This window comes from Myotis brandtii, unplaced genomic scaffold (assembly GCF_000412655.1).
Source record: "Myotis brandtii unplaced genomic scaffold, ASM41265v1 scaffold450, whole genome shotgun sequence".
In the NCBI taxonomy this organism is placed as follows: Eukaryota; Metazoa; Chordata; class Mammalia; order Chiroptera; family Vespertilionidae; genus Myotis; species Myotis brandtii.
In genome coordinates this window covers 902,341-930,044 of record NW_005367210.1, presented here as the reverse complement: position 1 = coordinate 930,044, position 27,704 = coordinate 902,341, and the positions used below count along the sequence as shown (strand labels likewise).

The 27,704-nt window shown below is 36.5% G+C and overlaps 1 protein-coding gene across 1 annotated transcript; it reads right to left on the bottom strand.

Annotated features, from left to right (window-relative positions):
• Positions 1-193: 193 nt before the first annotated feature.
• RAD21L1 (RAD21 cohesin complex component like 1) lies at positions 194-27,704 on the bottom strand. The gene is made up of 13 exons (XM_005874779.2): positions 27,493-27,704; positions 25,297-25,426; positions 23,680-23,773; positions 21,853-21,959; positions 19,800-19,970; positions 18,820-18,915; positions 17,740-17,850; positions 15,885-16,111; positions 15,549-15,648; positions 14,610-14,734; positions 12,303-12,389; positions 5,710-5,787; positions 194-744 (listed from the first exon to the last, which is right to left on the bottom strand). The coding sequence occupies exons 1-13, from the start codon at positions 27,634-27,636 to the stop codon at positions 556-558; spliced, it is 1,659 nt and encodes a 552-aa protein (XP_005874841.1). The 5' UTR covers positions 27,637-27,704; the 3' UTR covers positions 194-555.

The window sequence follows — 27,704 nt, the reverse complement described above, 5'->3', positions numbered from 1 at the left end:
TGCCCAGGTGTGGGCTCGATCCCCAGTAGGGGGTGCACAGGAGGCAGCCGATCAATGATTCTCTCTCATCATTGATGTTCCTATCTCTCTCTCCCTCTTCCTTCCTCTCTGAAATAAATAAAAATGTAAAAATAAGTAAATTATTGTCTGTGGGGAAATAAAAAAGTAGTAATTATTAATTAGCCCCATAAATTTAAAATAAATATTCCAATGTAAAGTAGCCCTTTAATAACATCCTTGAGTGTCTCCTGAAGCCATATAATATTTTCAAAATGTATTCTAAATGCAACATTCAAGTCAGGGAAGTGGTACATACTATACATTCAAGTCAGCTAAGTTAAAACTATTACTCAGCTATAATTTAGTATTTCTGTGAGCATATATGTTTCCAGCTCTGGCTATGATTATTCTGAGCTTACAAAGAAGAAATGGCAGGTTGGCTTGTCTATGAAAGGGATCAGACCTTCAGCTGCTTCCAGGCGGCTGCTGCATTAAATCGAACAATCTATACAGAAATTCCAATGATGACATAAATCTGCATGTTCTGAATTTCCTTCATATTTTATGGAACATTGGTCCCACTGTAGCTATAATATCTGCATAGGGGGCACTCTGGCTCAGCTCAATAGCCCGCTGTTTTTTTAGGACAAGAAAGCTATAAAATCTGGCAGCAGCTTGTTTTCGGTCACTATTTCTGCAGAGAGTCATCAGACTAAAGCACTTCATTCCTGTCTTGTGAGATTCCTGGGAAAAGAATTAGAAAAGAGAGAAGGAAAGGCAAACAAGATCACTAGAAGTAGAGCAGGCTGTGGATGCACAATGAACAACAAAATATTGGCATTTTTAATAAGTGACTGTGAAAGCCTTACATGGAGAAATGCAAATGACTCATGAGTAAGCTTAAAAACCATATAGGTCATTGAGCACAAGCTTGGTTCATTGAGAAATGCATGCAAAAGAACTCTAAAGCGTTATACAAATTCCTAATGTGTTATACAAATGTTAGGTCTTTTAAAAAATTGATGTTAACATAAATGGCTCCTGTGGAAAGTGTAATTAATTTAGGCTTGCAGGGAGAGAAAAATCCACAGGACTTTGGGAGGCTCCTAACGCAATGAAGATTATAAGCTATCAGGCTTCTCTTCCTTAAAGGCACTGAGGGATGGTGGTTACTATGAAATTCTAGCAGTAAATATAGAATTCTATTTTGTATATCTCAGTGATAGGGCAATATGACTATATAAATATCTCCCAGTTTCTTTGCACAGGTTAAAAAGATGTTGGTTTCATCATAGGGTAACTGTGAACCTAATAGAAAAAGTTGAGGTAAAAATGAAGTGTTTAATTATGGATGAAGAGAACTCCTTTTATGAAGACTTGTACTTGGTGTCAGATTCCTAGAATAGAAGTATGGTTTTTAGTTAGAAATGCTGGCCAGTATCCCTGTGAGTACGGTACTTCTTGGATAGTTGTGAAGCATTTTTAGAAATATCATATACAAGTGTGTGTGTTGTTGTTGTTTTTTTTTTTACCAGTTCATACCATTTAACAAATTAATAAGCTAATTACTGTATCTCAACCAAAGAAGTGGCCAAGGCTTGGCAACCTTTCAGAGATGGCATGATAAGTCTTCATTTATTCCTGTTCTTGAGGAGATGTGATGTGAGTTAGGTGGCTTTCTCCCCTGGGAGGGAGCAGGGACAGCCCTTTCAATTTCAAGAATCCATTTGAAAACCACTCTGAGTGGACAAATATGCAAGGTTCAACAATGTGCTTATTCTGTTCCCTCCAGAAACCCCTCTAAAACGAAGGAAAAGAAATATAAGGTAACAAAGAAAGGAAATAAAGACAAAGAAAGTGAAAGACTGATGGACTTTGCCGAGTGGAGAAAGCTGAAACCCAAGTGCTCACAGGGAGGAAAGCCAACAAAAAGCAAGCCAATTTGAGCTATAGAACCTTTGGAAACCTCGGGAATTAGAGGCAACAGTATATGATGAGCTGGAGATATGGAGTGAAGCTGAAAACAGGAGAATTTCTTGAAAGTCTACTTGGGAGCAGTTAGACCCTCAAGTCCACTCCACCACTTCACAGAACCAAGACACAGCTGTAACCTAGCAGGCTATTTCCCCTGGGAGAGAGCAGGGACAGTCCTTTCAACTTTAAGAAACCCTTTTGAAAAAATACCCTGAGGGGACAAATGTGCAAGACTGAACATATGTGCTTACTCTGTTTCCCCCAGAAAGCTCTCTAAAATGAAGGAGGCAGGAAGATGCTTTTCTGGAGACAGCAACCATTGGGATGAGACTCTAATCTTGGGACACCAGGCACTGTGGATGGTAGAGAAATGTCACCCCACAAACGAGGGGGGTAAGTATAACCTACACCCTAAACAGTAAGAGAGTCAGCCTCTCCCTGACCCACTTTTGGTTCCCAAACCATGGGCATCATGCTTATACATATATGCTAGGCAGTAGATGTAAGGATCAAGCTGGGAAAATTGTCCATTTTGAGAAAAAACACACCTATAGGTAATGACATCAGTGTGTGTGTGTGTGGCGGGGGGAGGGGAACCACCCAATTACTTCATGATGAAATCCGTAAGTCTACAAGTACCACCCATCCTCTATAATAAAAGGTTAATATGCAAATTGACTGAATGGCGGAATGACCGGTCGCTATGACGCACACTGACCACCAATGCAGGAGCTGCCCCCTGGTGTTCAGTGTGTTCCCACAGTGGGGGAGTGGGCCTAAGCCATCAGTCGGACATCCCCCCAGGGCTCCCGAACTTTGAGAGGGCGCAGGCCAGGCTGAGGGACCTCCCCCCCCCCCCAGTGCACGAATTTCGTGCACCGGGCCTCTAGTGTTTATATAACTTTGAATCAGATTTTGGTGTTTCACTCTTAAATAAAAACAGGTAACCTAAGGTCCATCAGACATTTGAGTAAAAGTTCTGACATTCAAGAGCAAAAATGAAAGAATTCAAGAGAATCAGTAAGGAAACGGAGATAATGCAGGGAGCAAAAGAAAATGATAACCTCTAAAAGTTAAGAAAAGAGACTACATCTGAAAAAAATGATTAGGATGATATGAGAGAAAGCAGAGCAGCGATTTGCTTGGGGATGGGAGAGATGGGACAAGGGATTATCAAGAGGCACAAGGAAACTTTTTGGGATTGTACATATGTGCAGTATCTTTTTTTGTTGTTGTTAATCCTCACCCGAGGATATTTTTCCATTGATTTTTAGGGAGAATGGAAGAGAAAGGGGAAGACAAAGAGAAACATTGATGTGAGAGAAACACATCGATTGGTTGCCTCCTGCACGAGCCCTGACCAGGGCCAGGGCCCGAGAAGCCTGCAACCAAGGTACATGCCCTTGACTGGAAGCGACCCCGGGACCTTTTGGTCCACAGGCCAATGCTCTATCTATCCACTGAGCCAAACCGGCTAGGGCCATATGTTCAATATCTTGATTGTGGTAACAGGCCAATGCTCTATCCACCAAGCCAAACCGGCTAGGGCCATATGTTCAATATCTTGAATGTGGTAGTAGTTTCACAGGTATATACATATGCCAAAACTTATCTAACTGTATACTTTAAATAGGTATGGGTTTTTGTATATTGTACCTCAATGAAGCTGTTAAAATGAAATAAATAATAAGATTAGTATACTATAAAACAAACAAATGAAACCCCACCTAAAACCTAAGAAAAAACTCCTAGAAAACAAACAAACGAAAAAGGTAAAAGCAGAAATAAAATTCAATAGATTGGAAGATAAAGTTGAAGAAATATCCTAAACAGTAGAAAAACAACAACAAAGGAAATTAATAAAGGAGACACAAGATTTTTTTTAAATTGAAGGTGCAATTTAGGAGATCCTGCATCTGACCCCTCTGGACCCATTGGGCAGTCCAGAAAGAGAGGATAGATTAACAACAAGGAGAAAATCCAAGAAATAACAATAATAAAAAAATTCCCTAGAACTCAAGGGCATGAACTTTGAGAATAAAGAACCTGCTATACACTCAGCACAATAAATGAAAAAAGATTCATACCAAAGCACATCATCATGAGATTTCAGACCAATACGGATAAAGAAAAGATCTAACAGTTTCCGGAGAGAAAATAAAGGTCACTTACAAAGGATCACCAACCAAACAGCATCTGACTTTTCAATAACAACCAAGAAGCCTAGAAATGTTACAAAAGCCTTTAACATCTGAGAGATAACATTTCAAACTATGTTCAGAGACAACCAAACAAGTTAAAAGTAAAATAAAGAAATTTTCAGCCTTGTATGTAGGGTCTCCTATGCGCTCCGTGTCTCAGGAAATTATGACAGTATGCTGACCAAGAGGAAGATCAAAGTACCAGGAAACAGAGGAATCAACATAGGAAAAAGACAAAGGAATTCAATGTTATGGTAAAGGAATGTCCCAAGACAAAAACTGTGGGGCAGACCTAGAGAACAACTAATCCAGAGTAGAACAAAAGGATGATGAGCTCCAGGAGGAATAGCTTCAAGGAAAAGAAAATGGAACCAATGAATTATGTTGCCAGAAAGTTTGGAAAAATAATTAAGAATGGATATATAGACACTAGGAAAAAGAACGATTACCTACCCCCCTCATACAGTTGACAAGAAAATAAATGTAATTACACTATGAAGTTTCAATGTGGACTAATTTTTAACATAGTCTTTGGGGGTGATATCCATTCTCTGCTTCCTCCATGGTAATAGAATTACTACCTGGGCCCCAGATTGTCAGAGAAGGACTACATTTCCCAGCTAGATGTGACAAGGTGACTAAGAGCTGGTCAATGAAATGAGAAAAATGATACACACAATAACTGGGTTGTGCCCTTAAAAGAAAATTTGCTGCTGATTGGAATGCAGCAAAGCCATTTTGGATCATGAGAACAAAGAAAATGAGATAAAGGGAAAGGTGGGTCTCTGACAAGTTTGTGAGAACACCTGCCATGCCAGTTGGTACCTTTACCTGAGAGACAAAAAAGTCTACCTTTTTAAGCCACTGATATTTTGGCTCTCTGTCACAATCAAACCTGCGTTATAACCACTACAATTAAACATTATAAGCACTGAATACTGGGCTTAAATATACTGAGGAGGAGTGAGATGTAATTAAGCTAAATTTTCATTAGAAAGAAGTAAATAAAACTTAAAGCTAAAATATCAAGAGCAGTAAAACAAGTCATTAGAAATATGGATATAAATACTAAAAGAAACAGCTCAATATAGTTGCTTTTGGTGAGCAGGACTTAGAGATAAGAAGGGAACAGGCCTCACAGCATAGTACTATTAAACTTTCAAAATTACCTACATGTATTTTTTGATAAAAATATGTTAAATTTTAAAATTATGGTTCACTCATAAACTGTTATAAATTAAGTTCCACATTGAATATTTGTTAATAGTATGCTAAAAATAAGAATGGGACATAAAGTAGATGTCTAGGGGCATGGGAATGGGTAAGAAGTTGCTTAGAGCTTCTAATTAGAACTGTTTTGATGTAGGCACAAAAAACAGACTCCCATAATTAGCCTTGCGGATATTGCTCAAAATCATCTCACGAATCTGAAATGAAAAAACGGTTTCATTTTTACTGACCTCTAGAAAACTGAAGTTAACATTTTACTTATTTTTAAAAATAAAAATAGGGTTAACAAACCCTACCATCTTACCCGCAAATCATTTAACAGCCGATGTATTCTTCGATTCCATCTCTTTGCCTCAATATTTTGTTCACTTCCCAATGACTCCTGTTTGAATGATTGATAAAATATTTCACTTAACCAAATTTTACTGAATGTTTACTATTTGTCAGGCATAGTGGTAGCTGCTACAAGAAACACAATTATAACACTGGGCTCTGCAAATAAGGAGCTTATAGCCTGATTAACAGAGAGAACAAGACTGGAATTCAAATATAGATCAACCTCCTTAGTATTACATCTATACTCCCCAGGTTACCTTCTTTTTATTAAAATCTGTATTACATTTATTGGGGTGACATTGGTTAATCAAATTATATAGGTTTTAGGTGTACAATTTTATAATACGTTACCTGTATACTGTATTGTGTGTTCACAACCCCAAGTCAAGTCTCCTTCCATCGTTACTTATCCCCCCTTTTCCCTCTTCTACCTCCACCCACACCCATCTTTCCCCTCTGATAATCACAATACTGTTGTCTGTGACTATGAGGTTTTTTTGTTTTTGTTTTTTGCTTAATCCCTTTATCTTTTTCGCCCAGCCCACTACCCCACACCCCTCCGACAGCTGTCAATCTCTTCTCTGTATCTATGAGTCTACTTCTATTTTTTTAATTTATTTTTTATTTGTGTTAATTCTCACCCGAAGATATTTTCCCATTGACTTTTAGAGACAGTGGAGGGGGGGGGGGGGGGAGAGAGAGAGAGAGAGAGAGAAACATCGATGTGAGAGAGACACATTGACTGGTTGCCTCCTGCATGTATCCCCACTGGCTGGACTGGGGCTGGAGCCTGCAACCCAGGTACGTTCCCTTGACCAGGAATCAAGCCTGAGACCTTTCAGTGTGCAGGCCGATGCTCTAACCACTTGGAAACACCAGTCAGGGCAAATCTGTTTCATTTTGTTGATGGTTTCCTTTGCTGTGCAAAACTTTTTAGTTTGATGTAGTCCCATTTGTTTATTTTTTCTTTTGTTTCCCTTGTCTGAGGAGATATATCAGAAAAAATATCTCTATGAGAAATGTCCAATATTTTACTGCCTGTGTTTTCTTCTAGGATTTTTATGGTTTCAAGTCTAACACTTAAGTCTTTTATCCATTTTGAGTTTATTCTTGTGACCAGTATTAGAAGGTGGTCCAATTTCATTTTTTTTTTGCAGTTATCTGTCCAATTTTCTAACACCATTTATTGAATAGACCAGTGGTCGCCAACCTCTTGGACCTCACAGACCACCAGAGGTCCACGGACCACCGGTTGGTGACCGCTGGAATAGACTGTCTTTACCTCATTGCATGTTCTTGCCTCCTTTGTCATACATTTTATATATATATATAATTGATTTCAGAGATAGGAAGGGAGGGGGAGAGGTAGACAGAAACATGAGAGAATCATTAATTGGCTGCTTCTTGCACACCCCTACTGGGGATCGAGCTGCAACTTGGGCATGTGCCCTGATCGGGAATGGAACCTTGAACTTCTGATTCATGGAGCAACACTCAACCACTGAGCCACACTGACCAGGCTGTCAAATATTAATTGACCACAAAGGTATGGGTTTATTCTGGGCTCTCTATTCTGTTCCATTCATTAAATGTCTGTTTTTATGCCAGCACCATGCGGTTTTGATTATTATGGCCTTGTAGTATAGTTTGATATCAGGTAGTGTGATTCCTCCAACTTTGTTCTTTCTCAAGATTGCTGTGGCTACTCGGAGTCTTTTGTGGTTCCATATAAATTTTTGGAATATTTGTTCTAGTTCTGTGAAATACGCCATTGGTATCTTGATAGGAATTGCATTGAATCTATAGATTGCTTTGGGTAGTATGGGCATTTAAATGATATTAATTCTTCCTGTCCATGTACACTGTATAGGCTTCCACTTATTTGTATCTTCAGTGTCTTATAATTTTCTGAGTACAGATCTTTTGCATCCTTGGTTAAATTTATTCCTAGGTGTTGTTTCTTTTAATACAATTGTAAATTGGATTGTTTTCTTACTTTTCCTTTCTGATACTTCATTATTGATGTATATAAATGCAACTGATTTCTGGATATTCATTTTGTATCTTGCTACTTTACTGAATTCATTTATCAGTCCTGGTAGTTTCTTGGTGGAATCTTTAGAGGTCTATATATACAGTATCATGTCATCTGCCCCAGGCAATCTTCTGATAAGGGCTCCCGAGTAGGAGATTCTGTTGTCTTTACTGGTAATGCATCCAGGGCATTGGGCCCTTGCTTTGAAAAACAGTCAGCAAAGATAACCACTTTTGGCTAGGACTTATTTCAGCTCTGGTTAATCTGAACTCAGTTAACAGGAGTAAACATAAAGCTATATATTAAAAAACCTGCCTTGTAAAGGCCTTTATCTGAACTTACTTGGTGATACAAGAGCTCTTAACAATAACTGATGTTTAGCAGTTTGTGTACAATTGGGTTAGAAACCTTTCAGATTTTGAGGGTGCCTTGTCCAAAAGAGATCAACCAACTGCCTATCGTTATCTGAATAGATTCATTCTTTTCTGTTTTTAAACCTTCAGCAGCACCTCAGTATTGAAAAACCGTAAAGTTGAAATCCCTTCACAGGAACCCACTCAAAGCCCTTATCATCTAACACCTTATGAGCTGAGAACAGAACTGGACATAAGAAAGGCGCTGTTGAATCTGATAAAAAAGCAGGCCCACAAAGAGTTGGGGCAAGGAAAGTGGCCCAAATGTGACCTACTTTATACTTTTCCCTAAGCTAGCTCTGACCATGCAACACAACAGCATCTGTGTCACCTTTTCACGGGTTCACTGTCCTGCTTTCATGTGTATCTCTGGAGCCTGGATACTTCCTAAAAGTGCTTTCAATTACAAGGACTCCAAGATGATTTCAGAAAACTCCAGAATATTCTGTATGACATTTTATTCTTTTTAAAAAATATTTTGTATTGATTTCAGAGAGGAAGAGGGAGAGAGAGAAAAAAATCAATAATGAGAGAGAATCATTGATCGGCTGCCTTCTGCACATCCCTATTGGGGATCGAGCCTGCAACCTGGGCATGTGCCCTTGACCAGAATTGAACTGGGACCCTTCAGTCAGTAGGCTGACACTCTATCTGCTGAGCCAAACCAGCTAGGGCCTGTCTGACATTTTAAATTATTTGAGGCTAAGGGGACTGCTGAGTCCCCATCCCCACCAGCTTTATGGCTTCCTGATCCTACCGATGCTGTATCCTTTCTTACATTCCAAAGAAAATTTGAAAATATGGTCACTTTATTCTGAAGAGTTTTCCCAATCCCTCCAGTTACAATGGATGTTTATTCCTTTCTGGCCTGTTCTTGGGTAAATGAGCTCATCCAATTACTAATGTTGATTTTTATTGTTAAATACACAAAATGCTATTTTTCAAATGTAAAAAGCAATGGTCCAACTCTTTGTTAGAGATCCACGAGACTGAAGCTTGACCTATATTGCACAACTAAACTAACCAGGAAAAGGTTCAGAAGAAATAGTTTGTGTGCTTTGCTGAATGAAGCCTGTCCACTTGATCTATCTGGACACCCTACAACTGAATCCTTTGTGTAGAAAGCCCAGTGGATTATTAAAACAGCTGAACTTGTGCTGTGTTGTGGTTTGCTTGAAAATAACCTGTGTCTATAGAGGCAAAGAGAAAAGAGAACATAAATCAACCCACTTCAGGCTCAGCTGTTTAAATGCTTCAGGTAAAAAGTTTAGGTATTTATTCTGTTCTAGATTAGCCAGAGAATTCAGTCTGTTTTCCACCTATGAAAAAAAAAATCTAATAACCTTAGAACTCATCATAATGATTATTTAAAATATCAAGCATTCAATGTTTTGATATTATTTACTAAGAAACTTCTGCTAAAATTCATTACAATCTTAAAAATGCTTTTAGCACTCTGGGAAAAAACTAGAGAAAGAAGATAATAATACATATTGAGTTAGGCAGGTCAAACATTACTTCTAGCTTTGCTTTTTTTGTGATTCTGTGATTTCATTTTTTATTTATAAAATTAATAAAGGTTAAAAAAATAGGGTACATCTGCAGGAAAACAAGCCCTTTCATGTACTTCTGATGAATATGTAAGTAGATAAAATTCTTTTGTAAAAAAACAATTTGTTAATATATATCAAAAGTTCTAAAAATGATCATACTCTTTGCTCTAATAATTTCATATCATGAAGTAACTGTAGAAGTGCAGACTGATCTATATAGCCTGGATGTTCACTGCAGCATTATTTATAACTAGAGGCCCGGTGCACGGATTCGTGCACTGGTGGGGTCCCAAAACCCGCTCTCTGACATCCCCTGAAGGGTCCCGGATTGTGAGAGGGTGGTTCTTGGGTGACACACCCTGGAATTGGGCTCCCTCTTCTCTGGTTCCCTGTGCATCACCCGAGAACCGCAGCTCCTGTGTTGAGTGTCTGCCCCCTGTTGGTTATTGCATGTCATAGCTACTGGCCAGTCGGCTGGTCACTTAGGCTTTTATATATATAGTTTTGCTATTGACCTGTGGCCCTTTGAGCAGGCTATGTTCTTTCTCAAGTCTTATATAGATATAGGCCAGCGGTTCTCAACCTGTGGGTCGCAACCCCTTTGGCGGTCGAACGACCCTTTCACAGTGGTCGCCTAAGACCATCCTGCATATCAGATATTTACATTACGATTCATAACAGTAGCAACATTACAGTTATGAAGTAGCAACGAAAATAATTTTATGGTTGGGTCACAACATGAGGAACTGTATTTAAAGGGCCAGAAAGTTGAGAACTACTGATATAGACTTTGAGCCATATAATCTTTTGGGAAAAAGATTCCCATACATTTTTTGATAAATATAGTAAAATTTCCTTTTTTAATCACTTAAAACATTTTCAATTACAGTTGACATACATTATTATATTAGTTTCAACTGTACACCCCACTGATAAGACATTACATAACTTACTAAGTGATCAACCAGATAAATCTTGTATCATCTGACACCATACTTAGTTATTAGAATATTATTGACTATATTCCCTATGCTGTGCTTTACATCCCCATGACTATTCTGTAATAACCAATTTGTACTTCTTAATCTCTTCACCTTTTTCACCTAATCCCCTCCCTTCTCTCAACTATCAAAATGTTCTCTGTATCTATGAGTCTGTTTCCATTCTGTTTGTTCATTTATTTTGTCTTTTACATTCAATTGTTGATAGATATGTGTTTATTGCCACTTTATTGTTCATATTTTTAATTTTCTTCTTTTTAAAGAAGACCCTTTAACATTTCATACAATACTGGTTTGGTGGTGATGAACTCCTTTAGCTTTTTCTTATCTGGGAAGTTCTTTATTGGTCCAGCTCTTGCCCTGATGGCAGACAATTCAGTTCCTCTCCACATGTCCCTGGTGCCTTTCAAGCTGCTATCCCAGTGCTGGAGTTCAGAGAGAGTCTGAGTAAGTCAGTGTGTGGGCCCTTTAAAAGGAACTGCCTGGTACTCCAGTAGCCCTCCCTTTCCCTCAGCCTCAATCCCTGCTCTTTTTGTTGTTGTTATTGTTTGTTAATCCTCACCTGAGGAAATTTTTTCCATTGATTTTTAGAGAGAGTTGAAGGGAGGGAGGGAGGTAAGAAAGGAAAAAGGGAGAGAAAGAGTCAGGAGGAGTGAGAGAAAGAGAGAGAGAGAGAGAGAGAGAGAGAGAGAGAGATATGAGATACATTGATTGGCTGCCTCCTGCATGCACCAGGGGATCAAATCTACAACCCAGGTATGCACCCTTGACCGGGAATCAAACCCAAGACCCTTCACTGTGCAGGCCTACACTCACTTGAGGCAATCCCTGCTGGTTCTTACAGCTGGAACTTATGGGGCTTCCCTTCCTGGAACTGGAACCCTGGGTTGGGGGGCCTGGTTGGAGCTGGGACCTCTTGCCCCTCAGCTGAGATATCCCTCCTGATTTTTATCTGCCACACATGGATGTGGGATCAGCTGGTTCTGCATCTCCACCCCTCCTACCAGTCTCTATGTGGCTTCTTTAATTCCCTAGTTGTAGGACTTCCATTCAGCCAGATTTCAGTCAGTTCTGAATGATGGTTGTTCTTCTTCTTCTTTTTTTTAATGATGGTTGTTCTATAGTTTAGTTATAATTTTGTGGTTGTGGCAGGATGAGAGTACTGCATTTACCTACACCACCATCTTGACCAGAAGTCCCCTAAAATAAATTTCAAATGCCTTAGGCCACACCCCTAATATAACTCTTTCTCTAGAGATTTTATAAGAATAACTTAAAACAGTGATTGTCAACCTTTTTAATCTGTTACTACTTTTGATAAGCATAAATTCTCACAGATTCCTTTAAAATTATTTGAAGTTTCAAAACAACAAAGCCAAAGCAATTCTGAAATTGTATTATCAAACCACTCACACACACATTTGTTGAGATAACTAATATAAATTACAATATTAGAAAGTAACATTATAACTCTGAAAACCAATTTTTAGGTAAATAAGGTGTTAAACATTTAGGAACAAAGTTTTTAAGAACATTTCCAAGACTATACATATATTTACCAATTCAACTGAACTATTTTCAATTCCTTGTGCCAAGGTAACATTCATTAAAGAGGATTCCTCAGCAGCCAAAGAAACAATATCCTGCTAAAACAAATTAGAAAAAAATGGGTAAGTTATCACAGTAGTAGTCGTCATCACAGGAACAATCTCATTTTGTTAAATGTTTTAATCACATGAATGCTCATTTATAAAACTAATTTAAAATACCATATTCCAGGTAGGCTGCCTCCAACGTAAATATTCCTGTTTTCCATATGCCTCCTACAAAAGAAGAACTTGCATGCCCCTTCCCCCTTGCTTCCTATCCTTGTCACTCCTATTTCTCTCGCCACTGCAGATCTCATATCAAAAGTCTCTGCTGCTGTGTGGCTGAGGTCACTTTCCTTTGAAGCATTTTAGCTAGCCCCAGTCCCCTACCTCTATTCTCATGCCAGTACCAGGTGGCAGAATGAGGACATCTGCAAGTAGAGAGGGTGAGAATGAGAAAAGAGATATTACTATCCCCACCCAGGGCCATGGCAGGATTCTTCCACCACTGCTGGAGCTGTCACTGGCAAAAGGGAAGAAAAACTGTATCTGGAAGGGGAGCAGAGACATAAAGGAAGAAGGAAAAAGAGAAAGCCAGGAATTCTTCATTTCCCATCCTCTCCCCTTTTCATTGCTATAGAAGCCGTCAGCCTTTTTCATCTTCAACCTGTCACCAAGCTTCATACCCCAGGTGTCTGTCATCTATGATCTTGACTAAGTTAGGAGCTTCCTACAACAGTTTCTTACTTGATTTTTCACTTCAGTTTTAAAAAATTTTAGTGAATGTAAGGAGTTGCATTTTATTCTTTAATATACATATTTGTGGAAACATGTTTTTCTCTCTTAATTTTTATGAATATTCTACATTTTAGATACTCTCAATTCTTCAGTTCCTCTACATAAAAATTCTGTTTTATGAAGAGTTGAAAATGATTAATTGGAATCAATATTTTCCTGTCCCTTCAAACTGATTGTTTTCTTATTCCTGACTATATTTCACATCTGTTTACCATTTTTGGAAGAAGAATAAGAATGAAATTGAAGGTTAAAGCATGAGCATAGGATAAAGGAGTAAAAGGTTCAAAAGAACTACTGCATCAATCTCTTTCCTTCACTCCAAGCACTTGGGAAAATCAATTAAACATTTTTTTTATTGATTTCAGAGAGGAAGGGACAGGGGAGAGATAGAAACATCAATGATGAGAAAAAAATCATTGATTGGCTGCCTCCTGCACGCCCCCTACTGGGGATGGAGCCTGCAACCCGGACATGTGCCCTTGATCAGAGTTGAACCCGGGACCCTTCAGTCCACAGGTCGACGCTCTATTCACTGAGCCAAACCAGCTAGGGTGAAATCAATTTTGTTAATGTTAAAAAGTCATAAACTAAACAAGCTTGTTTAGTCATAATTTTCAGTAGTTGTGCTCTAAGAAATGCCTGAGCCCAAATAAAGAAGAGAGTAGTATCCTAGTATCCAATATCTAGTATGTTATCTAATATTTAGTAAAACACATTCTCTTTTAGTGCATTATGAAATTGTCTTTCCTTCCAAGGGCATTCAGTTTCAATGTGGGCTGACTCTGAATTCCCAGAGTGGTTATCAAAGTACAGTGATGATGGGACAGAGTAGAAAAGCACTGGTTTATTTTTATTTGGTATGGCTATAATATTTACATTTGTACAGCCACTAAAGTGACAATTGAGAAAATATTTTATAGTACATTGTTTCCAAGTATGTTTTCAAATAACTATGTTTTTTTTAAGTAAAAGGTATGTCTTCAAATAAAAAAAATGTTTAAAATTTTATTTTGGTCATGGAATCTTTAGATAGTCTTTCAGATGCAAAGCTAAGGTAACTGGTGGGTCCAAAACATACTATTCTTAAAGGTGGGAAGGGTGAATTTAGATCAAAATCAAAACACAGGTGTATTGTCTAGAGTCCTAGAAGATTCCATGACAAACTGGGGCCTAGTAATATTCCCGGCGTATAACCAGATTCGAGTACAATCACTTATTTAATGCACCACACAAAGTACTATTTCAGTATGAAATGGCTTTTCTTGTGATTAACTATCCTAAACTTCCAGAAAATCCTGTTCTACAGATGAAAATCATGTTTTATCCTGTAGTACTGCTACTTACTGAAGAAATTACAGGATAGTATGAGATGAAAATATAAACTATAAATGTAAGAAGATACTAATTAGAGTCTCAACATTCCTTTAATATATCTTGTCAGAAAAATAATATCTTTATGATTCTCTTTGGTTAACGTACCTCAGAGCTAATATTTTTATTAGTATCCTCATGAGAGCTATAATGAGATTCATCAGTCACATCCTGCCAAGTTTTGGGTTGGCTTAACTCTTGCTGGGAATTTGGATCTTTCATCATGGAGGTCTCTGAATTATTAAGGAAGTAAAAAAGATTTTACCAAAATATCTTTCCAACTTAAATTCGAATAGGATTGTTATAAAAGAAAACTTCTGACACTGTGATCCATTGAAACAAAGTGTGTTCAAACTCTCTCTGTCACAGATTTATCTGCCCTTTCCCCACACCTGCCTCTTTTTCACCTCCACCCCCCCATCCTGCACCAACTATCTCCTCAGCACTTACCCCCATACGTTTACTCACAGACAACAGGGATCGTTCAAGCCCACTTAGTATATCGTTCAGCTGATTTTAATGATTTCAGGAAAGGTGGTCAGGAAGCAGGGGCTCACTCACCACATAAGTTGGCTTTATTATTCCTTTATAATAGTCACAATAATAATCAGCAATTATTAATACTCCATGTATCCTCTGGGTGCATGGAAATATCTGTCTCAGGTTAACTGTATTGTTTAAATGCTGTTATCACTAGGTGACTTTTTTCATGTTGTTTTAAAGTGAAACATTAACTTACTAGGTATAAAATTTTTCTTTGTTGGAGGTTTGTGAATACTGCCTTGGGGTGGAGGCGGTGGGAAAGTGTGAGATTAAGAGTAGTACACACTGTATATAAACTTCATCTTTTTATGTAGCTTTGTGGACAAAAATTAATCCATAAAGCTGAAAAATACAATGCTTACATAACAATTTCTTTTAAATTCAAATATTCTTCTAGAGATAGCATTTATAGTTTGGAATATAAAGATGGATCCCATCCTCATTTTGAAATACAAAAGGAAATTTTACATTCCCCTCAACATCAACAGAATTAGGATGTCTTACCTACTACGTTTCTGCCCCCCATTTCTTCACTTATTGATTCCTTTTGTATCAATTTTCTTCCAAGTTTAAAGCCAGAAGACAGAAAGCATTTTGTAAACAACTGTAAAAATACACATTTTTGTTTCTAGATTTTGTACAAGTAAAGCAATTCAATAAATGCAAGCAAATGTGCTAAAAAGTCAAAATTATAATTCATGCACACACATCCAGCATATTAATTAAAAATAAAGAGGTATTGTTTTCCAAGTTTAAGTTCTTGACTATATGAGTGTAAATATGTGTTTATTTATTTGTAAGTAAACATTGCCCCCATGTAAAAGGATGGAAAACTATTACCATTTTCAGTTCAGTATGAATCAAATCCTGGGTAGCAGATGACAGAAGTGTATCCACTCCTCCCCTTGTTTTCCACATCATCAGTCTTTGGGTAGGAGGTGCAAGTTCCAAAACCATGAGCGTGTCAGCGAAGAAAGTAAGCTGTTTATGCATAGTTTTGCTGCTGATCTCCTTGACTGGATCTATGAGCAATTTCCTCTTTTTGTTTTTCCTTTTCCAAGCAATATCTAAATATAAGAAATAGGCACAAATGTGATTGATTGTACAGCTTTGTAAAATATTCTAGGCACCGCATATCTAAGAAATGTCTACCACAATACAACCTACAGAGATGCATAGAGAAGAAAATTCCCTTCTCTCTACTGAAAATTATGCTTTAAAAAGTTTTTGCACAACTAGAGTGTCTAAGCAGCCAAGAATTCACACACTTTGAGGTGTTTCTCTAAGGCTCTGAGGAGAATTCTGTTGACCTACTTAGTGGACAACTGAGAAAATGTAGAGCAGAGGTTATATGGACGAGGAAGTCACTCAATTCTGAGGTTCCTTAAAATATATACATAACAGAATAACTTTTGAAACATTGACTTGTATTTGTCCAGCATATTTTTTCCTTTCCCACTGAAATTCATACACAAAGTCTAAGTGGGTAGCCCATGGGATTTCGTTCCCATAGGACATTTTACCAGGTAGAAAGCAAAAGTTAAGTTTTTCCTTAGCAAAGATGTAAAAGGGGAGGGAAGGTGAGATTTCCAAGAATGTGAAGATCTGGGATCAGATGGAGCCAGCAAGAACAGAAACCAGATTGCTGATGTGCCTCAGTGAAATCCTGGGATAAGATCCCAGAGGAGCTGGCTGTGTGATGACTCCAGAAGCTATGCAGGCTGGGACGGTGGGCACCACAGACAGTGTGGTTGATAACCAGGCGTTCCCTTCCACTGGTCACATATTTCCCCCAAATTTTGATATCACATGGCTTAGGGCAGATAAGGGAGCAGACTGAAATTCTTGCCAGCCCCATGGGGTAGAAGCTCAGAATTGAATTTGATAAAGAATGAACTTGAATGCTTTATTCCTGGCATGTCTGAGTTTATAAACTGAAATCCATATCAAATATACTACTTAAAACTAGTGCCTCCTAAAAGGTGTAGTTATATATTAGATACATATTTATTGTTATTCCTAAAAACATGCTTGAGGTTAAACATTAGAAAAGATAGTACCTCTCTTCTGGTTCTTTTATTATGCCTTATTTGATATTCATTTATGTGTTTATTTATTTAGTGATGAGATTGTAAGCTTCCTTTTTTATTGAGTTTATTGGGGTGGCATTGGTTAATAATACAGGTTTCAAGTGTACAACTCAATGAAATATCACATGTATACTTCATCATGCACCTATTGCCAAGTAAAGTATCTTTCCATCCTCATTTATCCCCACTTTGCCCTCTTCCACCTCCCCCACCCCACTTCCCTCTGGCTAATACCATACTTTTGTCTGTGCCTATGTGTTAAATATATATATTAAAATTAAATATATATACACACATATATAATTTTAATTTCCTTAATAGCAAGAACTATGTCTTCTTCATTTGTGCCCAATACAGAGTAATGGCTCAATAACTACTGGAATTGAACTCAGTTTAAAATTTTCCAGTTTCCCCAAACTGGAAATATGGTTTGATCAGAACAGAACATAATGAAAGGGTCATCTCAAAGTTCCTTCACACCCTTCCCTTTGTATTACAAATGTTATTACTAGATTGCCAACCTCCTAAAATATTTCATAGATTATTCAAATATTTAACAGTGAATAAGATAGTAGGTGTCAAAAATAAAAACATGAATGACTGACCTGAAGTATCAATCGGAACAAGGGTAAATCCTTCCTCTTCATTTGATAACGTGGTTTCATGCATTTTTTCATTTTCCAGTAGATGTGTACACTCTGGATTATCTGGTTCTACTAATCAACATCACCATAAAAGGAATTATAAAAAATAATAGCTGGAGGACTATTTGAAAATTAAAGTGAAAGCTAGACTAATTGAATATTCATATTGCCATCTGGAGCCACATCTGAATTGTTAGAATCATGTATTTAATAGAGTTGAAGCGGCTCAGCTATTAAATGGTCTGGGACCCACAGTGTCTAGGTGAGTCAAGTGTGATCACCCTCTTTTGCACATGTGACATCTAAGGCTGGACTTCGATGTGACTGTGACTATAGTTTCGGTGAAAGTGAAAACAGTGGTACTAACCATAACAAATAACTGACTTAAATGTGATTATATGTCTGCTAAAATTTTTATGATCTATTAAATCATTTAATTAATAGTTGACCCATGAAAACATAACTAAAATTTAATTGTCTATCTCTTGTAACATTTTAAATTTCTACTATTGTGTTAGAAACCAATATCACATGAACGTGAAGCCAATCATATTTTTAATGCTCAAAAAAAAAAAAAAAAAAAAGCAGACGAAAAGACCTCAAATCATTTGAGGTGCCTTCACATAAATTTCAAGTAGAAAATATCCTCCTATTTGTAATTTCTCTCAAATTGTATATAGGCTGTCAAACCATATTAATATGACATTAATATAATTAATAACCATATTAATGTCAAACATTAACGATGTTTTTTACCATGTAACATATGTTGTTTTAATGATTCAAAAACACAGTATTTTGGCAAAGTATTTAAATGTGCTCTCATACCAAATTAACCCAGTCCTTGATAAATAACTACTATTGTACCTTTCTCAGAACCCAGTATCTTAATCTGCATTGTATTGAGTCATACTAAGAGTTTGCAGGACATTTTTTATTATTTTCCAATATACTATACTGCTACTTAAACCCAGAAGTTCTAAAGCTTAATTTGAATATTAGCCACTGTTCACTTTCTACACAAAGAAAATTTCAACATACCCACTATAGTATTGGGAGGCTCAGGAGGCATGGAAACTTCTTTGTTCAAATGCATGTCTTCTAACAGGATATTTTCATCATCTTGTAATAGGTTGTCTTGAAAAACACAATAAATACTTTTGTCATACAGAGTTGAATCTATCATTTGTTCACTAAACGTTGATTGGCATTATATGCAAAGCATTGTGAAAGGATACAAAAACAAATTAATCCTACTTAATTAGATTTGATTGGATACATAGATTATCACATTTCATGCAGGATGACATAGAATTTTATATACTTAATTTTCTTTCCTTTATTTAAAATATATTTTTAGATATTTGATTTCAGGAAATACTATACTAATACTAAGATAGTAGCCTTGTTACAAAGCCATGTTTAGTTTCAGATCAAGAAATAAAAGTGTTCAAACTCCTTTGGTAGAGATCCAAGGTAGAGCCACTATTTTTTCATATTTTCAAAATTCCAGAAATTTGCCATAACCAGCCTTTTAATGTAGGCCAAAGAATTAAAAAAATATTTGATGTATAACAGTCAATATCTTTAAAATATGTATTTGGATTTCCTAGTTTTTGTCTACACTATTATACTTTCATATAATATAAAAATAAAAAATGACATAAAATGCTGGACATAGAATAGCCCTCCCACAATTTCTGTTAAAGAAAACAATGTTTTTTGGTATATGACCTAGTATATTTTGTGAGGACTATACTAAGCTCATTCTTTTCCTTCTAAAAATTAGAAAATTTAAAAAATTAAAGCAAGCAGTATTTCACAATCTATATAGAGAATATGTTTAAACAGATGGTTATTTACTTAGACCTAGCCTAAATGTTTAAATATATTACAAACTTTGAAAACTTGTGTGAAAAAAAAAGCATATCTAAAATGTTAGTTTGATCTAATAAATCTACTAGTACATTAGTAATTTCATAGAAATAAATATCCAATTTCTATAGAACCAGACAGCATACCAATCATTTCTCCTGCAGCCCCTTCATCACCAAATCCATCTCCACTGTCATAGAGCAGAGATTTTTCTGCATTGAGGCTTCCAGAACTATGTTCAACTAAAGGACCATTGGAATTCAGCAAGATGTTGTCATCAAAGAAGCTATGGCTTCTGAGGATTTCAGCTTCCGCCCCTAAATAAATACATATCATGAATACTGAGTTAATCAGAAAAACACAGAATTTTAGGGTTAGAAGGAAATGCATATATCATCTTCTATAGCCCCTTCCCCTCATTTTACAGGTAAGGAAAAATGAAAGCTAAAAACACTTAGTTAATTATTAAACTAAAGTCACTAAGCTGATTAGTGGATACTGGATTTCTAGTCTAACACTTTTTCCAATACAATAAGAAAAAAGAAAGTCAAAACATCAGGAAAGAGCTTTTAGTTGGTACAGTTTAATAATTCTTCTACTTTAGGTAGGTCATGTCCTGCTTGACCAAGTATTATTTCAAGGATACTTGCTTGTGTTGTTTATCCATAATGGGGGTTTAGAAAAATAAGAAATATGTCTGCCTTCTTAGGAATGAAAAGAATGGGCTTACTACATTCATTCAATAAGTACCTATTGAATGACTAGGTATTAGGCAATATGCAGGGGATTGGAGATACAACAGTAAAAAGAGAAAAATTAACTAACATTAACTGAGTGCTTATTATGTGCATTACATTATGCAATGGAAGATACTATTACTAATATAATCCTCATTGTACAAACAAGGAAACACATCTACAGGAAGGTTTTGTAATGTGCACACAGTCACACTCTAATACTAGTAAATGACAAAGCCAGGATCTGAACCCAGCAGAGCTGGTGGTAGGGTAGTATCAGTGTTAGAATTCTGACTGGTAAAATGTTTTGCCAAGTGGAAGTTTATGACAGAAAACTCCTAAGACACTTTCAGCACCAGATAAACTCCCTCCTTCAAACTAGCCTTCTTCCAAATTGACTGAGAGCACATATTCTCTCCCTTCCCTGGGTTTAAATCTCTATGTCCAGGAGTCTGAAATCCCAGAGTGTCAGAGTTTGGTCTTTCCTGTTCACCCTCTAACAATCCATATTAGTGCTAGTCAGTAAATAAAATCATGAAGTACCACTCAGATTGAAAATTCTTCTATAGGCACACATCTTCCAGAAAGTAAGAGTTTAAAAAGGCAACCTTTATTGTGCTGGACTAAAGATTTGCTCAAAAGAAAAGACTGACTTTTCAAAAAGAACTAAAAATATATCCACATTTTCCAGGTACAGCTTGATAGCACACTCCCCGCCCCCTCCCCCGCCCAAAATCAGTCTTGGTCAATACGATAACATTTATGAAAAGATACTATATTCCTAGCACTGAGCATCACAAGAACCCGAGATTACACAAAAACAATTAATGAAATAATCATTGTCTTCAATCTTATATTGTAATCAGAATAGTATGGATTAATATTAAACATTTCTTGAAGGACATTAGATTTAAATTAGTTTTTGAAGAATAGAAATATCACTTACTGGTAGAAAGGATTAAAGGAGGGTATAAGGAAAATAACCCTGTGATGTTGCTAAAAGTATCCCAATTTAGGGGAGTAAAGCAGTAAAGGATAGGGCAATAAGGCTCAGAGAAGTTAGGTAATTTGTCCAGTATCACACAGCAAGTCCACAGAGAAAGCCCATATTCGAACCCAGGTTTGTCGGTCTACTAAGAACATGTTCTTCCCACATATACTAGAAAAAGGCAAGGACAATATTATTGGGGGTTAAATTTATATATAAAAAGATTCATTTTAAGGATATTTCTATTGGCATAGAAATAGCTATTTCTATTGGCATAGTTTCAATACAAAACCGCAAATAAAGGGTGTCCCCCCAAAATGCATACACACTTTAACAACTGATAGCTCAATTTTAAAAATGAAATGTATTTTAATAAACATTGCCTTTATAATTATTCAAAGTGTCTATACGCATTTTTTGGGACATTCTATATAATTGATTATGATGTAATTTTGATTTCCCAAATATTCTCACCAAAGTTCCTAGCTTGGAAAAGTAGAACATTGTGATAATCTTCTCTAAGTGTGATTTCTTCTGGTCTGCTTTGGTTCTGAGTAAATTTTTCTAAAACACCAATAGCACTATGGAGAATATAAAATTGAGGAAAACATGTGAACGGAACATGTTTTATAGTATATTGCAAAACAACAAAAACATCCCTAAAACAAAAAAACCCAGATTTTATTATAAAAATAAAAATTTTTATTTTCTCAATAGTATTATTTATAAACACTAGTTTCTTATACATGCCTATGACCTCCAGATTGCCAAGTCCAATGGTCAACTCTCAGTCCTATCTTACTTACCCCAACAATAGCATTTGAAATAGATGTTAACTTCCCTCCTTATGAACCACTTTCTACTTTTGGCCTCTGGAATATCACTCTCTCTTGATTTTCTTTCTATCCCATTGGCTGCTCCTTTTCCATCTCCTTTATTATTCTTCCTCATCTCCCAGACTATTAACTATTAGGAATGACCCAACACTCAGTCTGTAGATCTTGATCTCATTTTCTCCCTTACTCCCTCTCTCCCTTTAAAATCTATACTTACTCCCTTGGGGATCTCCTATGACTCATGGCGGAAGTTCATCTAAATATTCACAACTCCCAAATTTATACATCCCATCCAGACCTCTTCACATTTCCTGAATCTCAGACCCAAATATTCAACTACCCACCTACTCCCCTTGGATGTATAACAGTCACCTTAAAACTTATGTCCAAAAACTAATTTACTTCCTTCACATTGTCCCTCTTAAACCTGCCATTCTGTAGTTATCCTAATATCATTAAGTGGTAACTCCATTCTCATGCCAAAAACCATAGAGTCATCCTTCACATCTCTCTTTCTCTTAAAGCCATATCCAATCAGCAAATTCAGTTGGCTCTGACTTCAAAGTATATTCATAATTTGACTGTTATGCCTCGATATAAATGAAGACTGAGAACTAATGACATACACTGTCATCTCTCACCTGGACTTCTTACTGCAATAATCTTCTCACAGGCTCTCTGCTTCCTCCCCTTTCTACTATAGTGAGTGGCCAAAGAGAGCACTTGAAATCTAGTCAAGTGCAATCACTCTCCTATTCAAAACCCTCCTGTGCTCCCCAAGTAAAATAAAAGTCCTTATTGTAGCCCCACATCTGCCTTCCTGGCTACCTCTCTGACCTCATTTCTTACCACTCAGACCCTCATTTACTCCACTCCAGTCTCACCTGCCTCCTTGCTGTTCCTTGAAAATGCCCAGTGCACTCTGCCTTAGCACCTTTCTTTCCACTTGCTCTACCTGAAATATTCTTCCTCGCATTATTGAATGATTTGTTCCTTTACCTCCTTCAGGTTTCTGTTCTGACCTTATTAGAAAAGTCTGGCCTGACCATTCTGTTACTCACCAGTATTTTATTTTCTATTTCTCTTCATAATGATGATCATCTCATAATGTATATTTACTTGTTTATTTGTTTATTGTCTGTCTACTCCAACTAAAATGTAAGATTCATGCTGCCAGGAACTGTGTTTTACTCATTGCTATCTCCTCTGTGCCTAGAACAGTGTCTGGCATATAGAAGGCACTCAATAATTATTTACTGAATGAATGGATGAATATACTATCCATATTGCAAATTTAGCAAATATAATGATATTTGTTTGGTGTTCTTTGAAATTTCACACTAAATTTAAGCCTTTGTCTATGTGTTTACTTCAGTTAACTACATCCATTTGCATTCATGATATCTGAAGATGAAAACAATAAAATAACAAGAAAGTCAAATTGAAGGAAAATAAAATAACTTACTTCACATTCTGGATTTCAAAATCATGAAATTCTTCTGGCAGTGTGATAGCACTGTAAGATGCTTCAAAATTCTCCTTCGGAAGGTCAACTAGTCCTGAAAAGAATAAAAAACCACATTCAATAAGTCACCATGCTATGCAAAATAGAAACTCCCAACTAAATCTTTTTTATTTAAATAAGACTTTCTCTCACTGGACTACTGCTTAGTCTCCTAACTGGTTCCCTTGTATCCACTCCTGCCTCTCTCCAGTCCATTCTCTGCAAGGCAGCCAGAGTGATATTTTAAATACAAAATCAGATCAGATCACTCCCATGTTTAAAATGATTCAGTGACTTTCCCAGTGCATTTAAATAAAATCCCAATTTCTAATCAGGGCCTCTGCAGCCCTACAAACCTATCAGCATCATCTAACGACACTCTTTCCCTCACTGACTATACTCCAACCATACTGGTCTTTTTGTTCCCTGAACAAGTTAAGCACTTTTTCACCTCAAGACCTTTGCCCTTACAGTTCCCTCTGCCCAGAATGCTATTCCCTCAGGGACTTTTTAGATGACTGGGTATTTCTCATTCTTCAAGTTTGAGCTTAAATGCTATTCTCTCGGAAAGTTTTTTCCTGACTAACCTAACTAAAATAAGATGTGCTGTTATTTTCTGTTGCAGTAATCTTTTTATATTCCTTCACAGCATAATCACAATCTATCATAATTGTAATAATTTTAAAAACTGCTTCATTATCTGATTTCCTCACCACACCAAAAGGGACCTATTTGTCTTGTTTGTCCTTGTATCCCAGAGCCTAGCATAGTGTTTCACATAAAGTATGGGGGCAATGAACATTTGTGGAATAAATGAAATAATGAACAAATGAACCATATTCAATATAATTTTAAGTCTACATAGAGATTATACAAATATTTTAAATAAAGAAAAAACCCTGTCAATCCTGATTCAACAAATACTCATTGAGGGAATAGTATATACAAGGAACTGAGAAAAATACTATTAGAAATTCAGAAAATAAATGACAAAAATATTGCCTTCAAGAAGCTTACAGACCAGTGTGAGAGGCAAAGCCTGTAACTAAATAACCATAATACAAGATGGAAAATGATTTCTTAAAATTAAATTTAAAGACATTATATTTATATTACATGTAAATCTCTAGCACTTTGGGATAGCTAGAGATTTAAAAAATATTTTATTAATAGCATGCTATTTAAGGAGTCTTGAGAATTCTGAAAACAATGACAATTATTGATATCTAGGTTTTGTCAATTATACTATTTCTAATTTATCTCAAAAGGCAAAAACAGATATGGCAAACAAAGTAACACATTTAAAACTGAATATCAGAGTGTGTTGCACAAGTGTGGTAGCTTTGTGTAGATTTCTTACATAAACATGCAGAAACATTACACGTTTTTGAAAGCATAACCTTTTCTACAAACACAGGAAAAGAATGAAGGAAAGAATATAACTTGTCCTTAACCATGGACACTTAGTTCGGTCAAAAGAAAGATTACTTTCACTATACTCAACCTGGATTTATGGAGTTCCGCCAATTAAAAGAGTCCACCTGAAATAAAAATGCAAAAGGGAACCAAGACATATACCTGGGCGAAATGTCATCTTCATTTTAAGCAATGCTTCGCTGCAATCTGCCAAAAGATATTTTGCCTTCCTATTATAGATCCGAACAACTCCCAAGAGAAGATGTCCTGAAGTCCGAAGTGCAATTTTCACCTTTCAAGAATTTTTAAAGTATTAGAATATTAAAAATTAGATTCGCAAACTCTGTTCTTTGACAATTATAAAATCATAAGAATTTCTTTTCTTTTTTTTTTAAAATATATTTTATTGATTTTTTACAGAGAGGAAGGGAGAGAGATAGAGAGTTAGAAACATCGATTAGAGAGAAACATCGATCAGCTGCCTCCTGCACACTCCCTACTGGGGATGTGCCCGCAACCCAGGTACATGCCCCTGACCGGAATCGAACCTGGGACCTTTCAGTCTGCAGGCCGACGCTCTATCCACTGAGCCAAACCGGTTTCGGCAGAATTTCTTTTCTTTAAAATCAGACATTTTGTATTCTTATTTAAAGTGAATTGCTTAACTTCTACCTCACCTAGTAAAATAGTTAACATTTTTTTTCTTCTATGAAGATAATCTAATGTGGCATTTAAGTGAAGTATGCTATTATGGGCTTCATGGGAAGAATACAAAGTCTGCAGTCAGGCAGATTTGGGTTCAAGCCTTGGGTCAACTGCTAACGCTGAGTCATTTAACCTTCCTGAACTTCAATTTATCAACAATAGCTACAATTTATTATATACTTCTTCTGTGCCAGGCATTGTCCTGAGAGCTTTTGATTCATTCATTAATTTAATTTAGACAACAACCTCTTTTTACAGAAGAAAAAACTGAGACTCAGAGATGTTAAGTAGTATGCCCAAAGTAACACAACTATTAAGTGATGAAACAGGAATTAAATTTAAATTTGACCAACTCAAAAGTCCACACTCTTAACTACCACACTTCACTGAAGCAAAAAGAAGTGCATTGCATAGGATTGTTATGAAGATTTAAAAAACTAATGAACATAAAGCCTAATCCACTGCTTTATACATGGTTGGGTTTTTTTAAAATTATAATTTGTCTTCTCAAGCAGAAAACTTAACCTATAAAATATTAAAATACTATCTTAGTGTAAATTCTAATAGCTTGTTATGGTTTTTATAATGAACATAATACTTTATTGTTTATGAAGTGTCTTCATAGATATTTTCATTTATATTCAATCCTTTTTTTCTACTCTCCTTATTTATTCACTCATTTTTTAAAAGGAATACTTATTTGATACTACTATGTACATAGTAATCTGATAGAGGATGAGAAACGATTGCAAAATATGTATAAGACATGGCCGTTATCTTTCAGAGTCCAATCTATTTATGATAAACATAACACAGTTCATCTATATATATAAAAGCTCAAGCAGCGGTTACGACCGAATGAACAGAATGACCCATTGACCAGTCGTCATGATGTGCACTGACAACCAGGGGAAGACGCTCAGTGCAGGAGCTGCTCCCTGGTGGTCAGTGCACTCCAACAGCCAACCTCCCACAGCCCCTACCCCCAGGCCCTGATTAGGGGGGCCAGCAGGCCAGCCTCCCATGGTCCCTCCCCCCGGCTGGCTGGCCCCTTGATAGGCCTCTATCACCGGCTAGGCTGAGGGACCCCACCCATGCATGAATTCGTGCACCAGGCTTCTAAAATATATATATATATATACATATCATATATGATATATGCATGATATATTTATCATCTATATGAATAGATGATAAATGTTATAGCAGTGGTTCTCAACCTTCCTAATACCGTGACCCTTTAATACAGTTCCACATGTTGTGGTGACCCCCAACCATAAAATTATTTTCGTTGCTACTTCATAACTGTAATTTTGCTACTGTTATGAATTGTAATGTAAATATCTGATATGCAGGATGTATTTTCATTGTTACAAATTGAACATAATTAAAGCATAGTGATTAATCGCAAAAACAATATGTAATTATATATGTGTTTTCCGATGGTCTTAGGCGACCCCTGTGAAAGGGTCGTTCGACCCCCAAAGGGGTCGCAACCCACAGGTTGAGAACTGCTGTGCTATAGGAACTAAAAGAGAGACCATTTGAGAAATAAAACATCCCGGGAAATATGTTCCATGATATAATGTATTTTAATTCCTTTCCTCTCTGTAAGTCATGGCAAGTACATGCTATATTTAAACAATAACATACCTTAGGTGAAATAATTTTCTCAATGATTATCTCTAGATTACATTCAGATACATGGGCCTTTGTGAGTTTCTTCTCCCAGTGAGCGGCAAGCCAGATTTTGGCCAATGGCCCCCGCTTACTCATAAGCACATGTGTGTAGAACATGCTGCCTGTGTTCCTTAGTTGCGTTTAGTGAACAAGAGAGAACATTAAAAGCTATTTAAAATTTGATT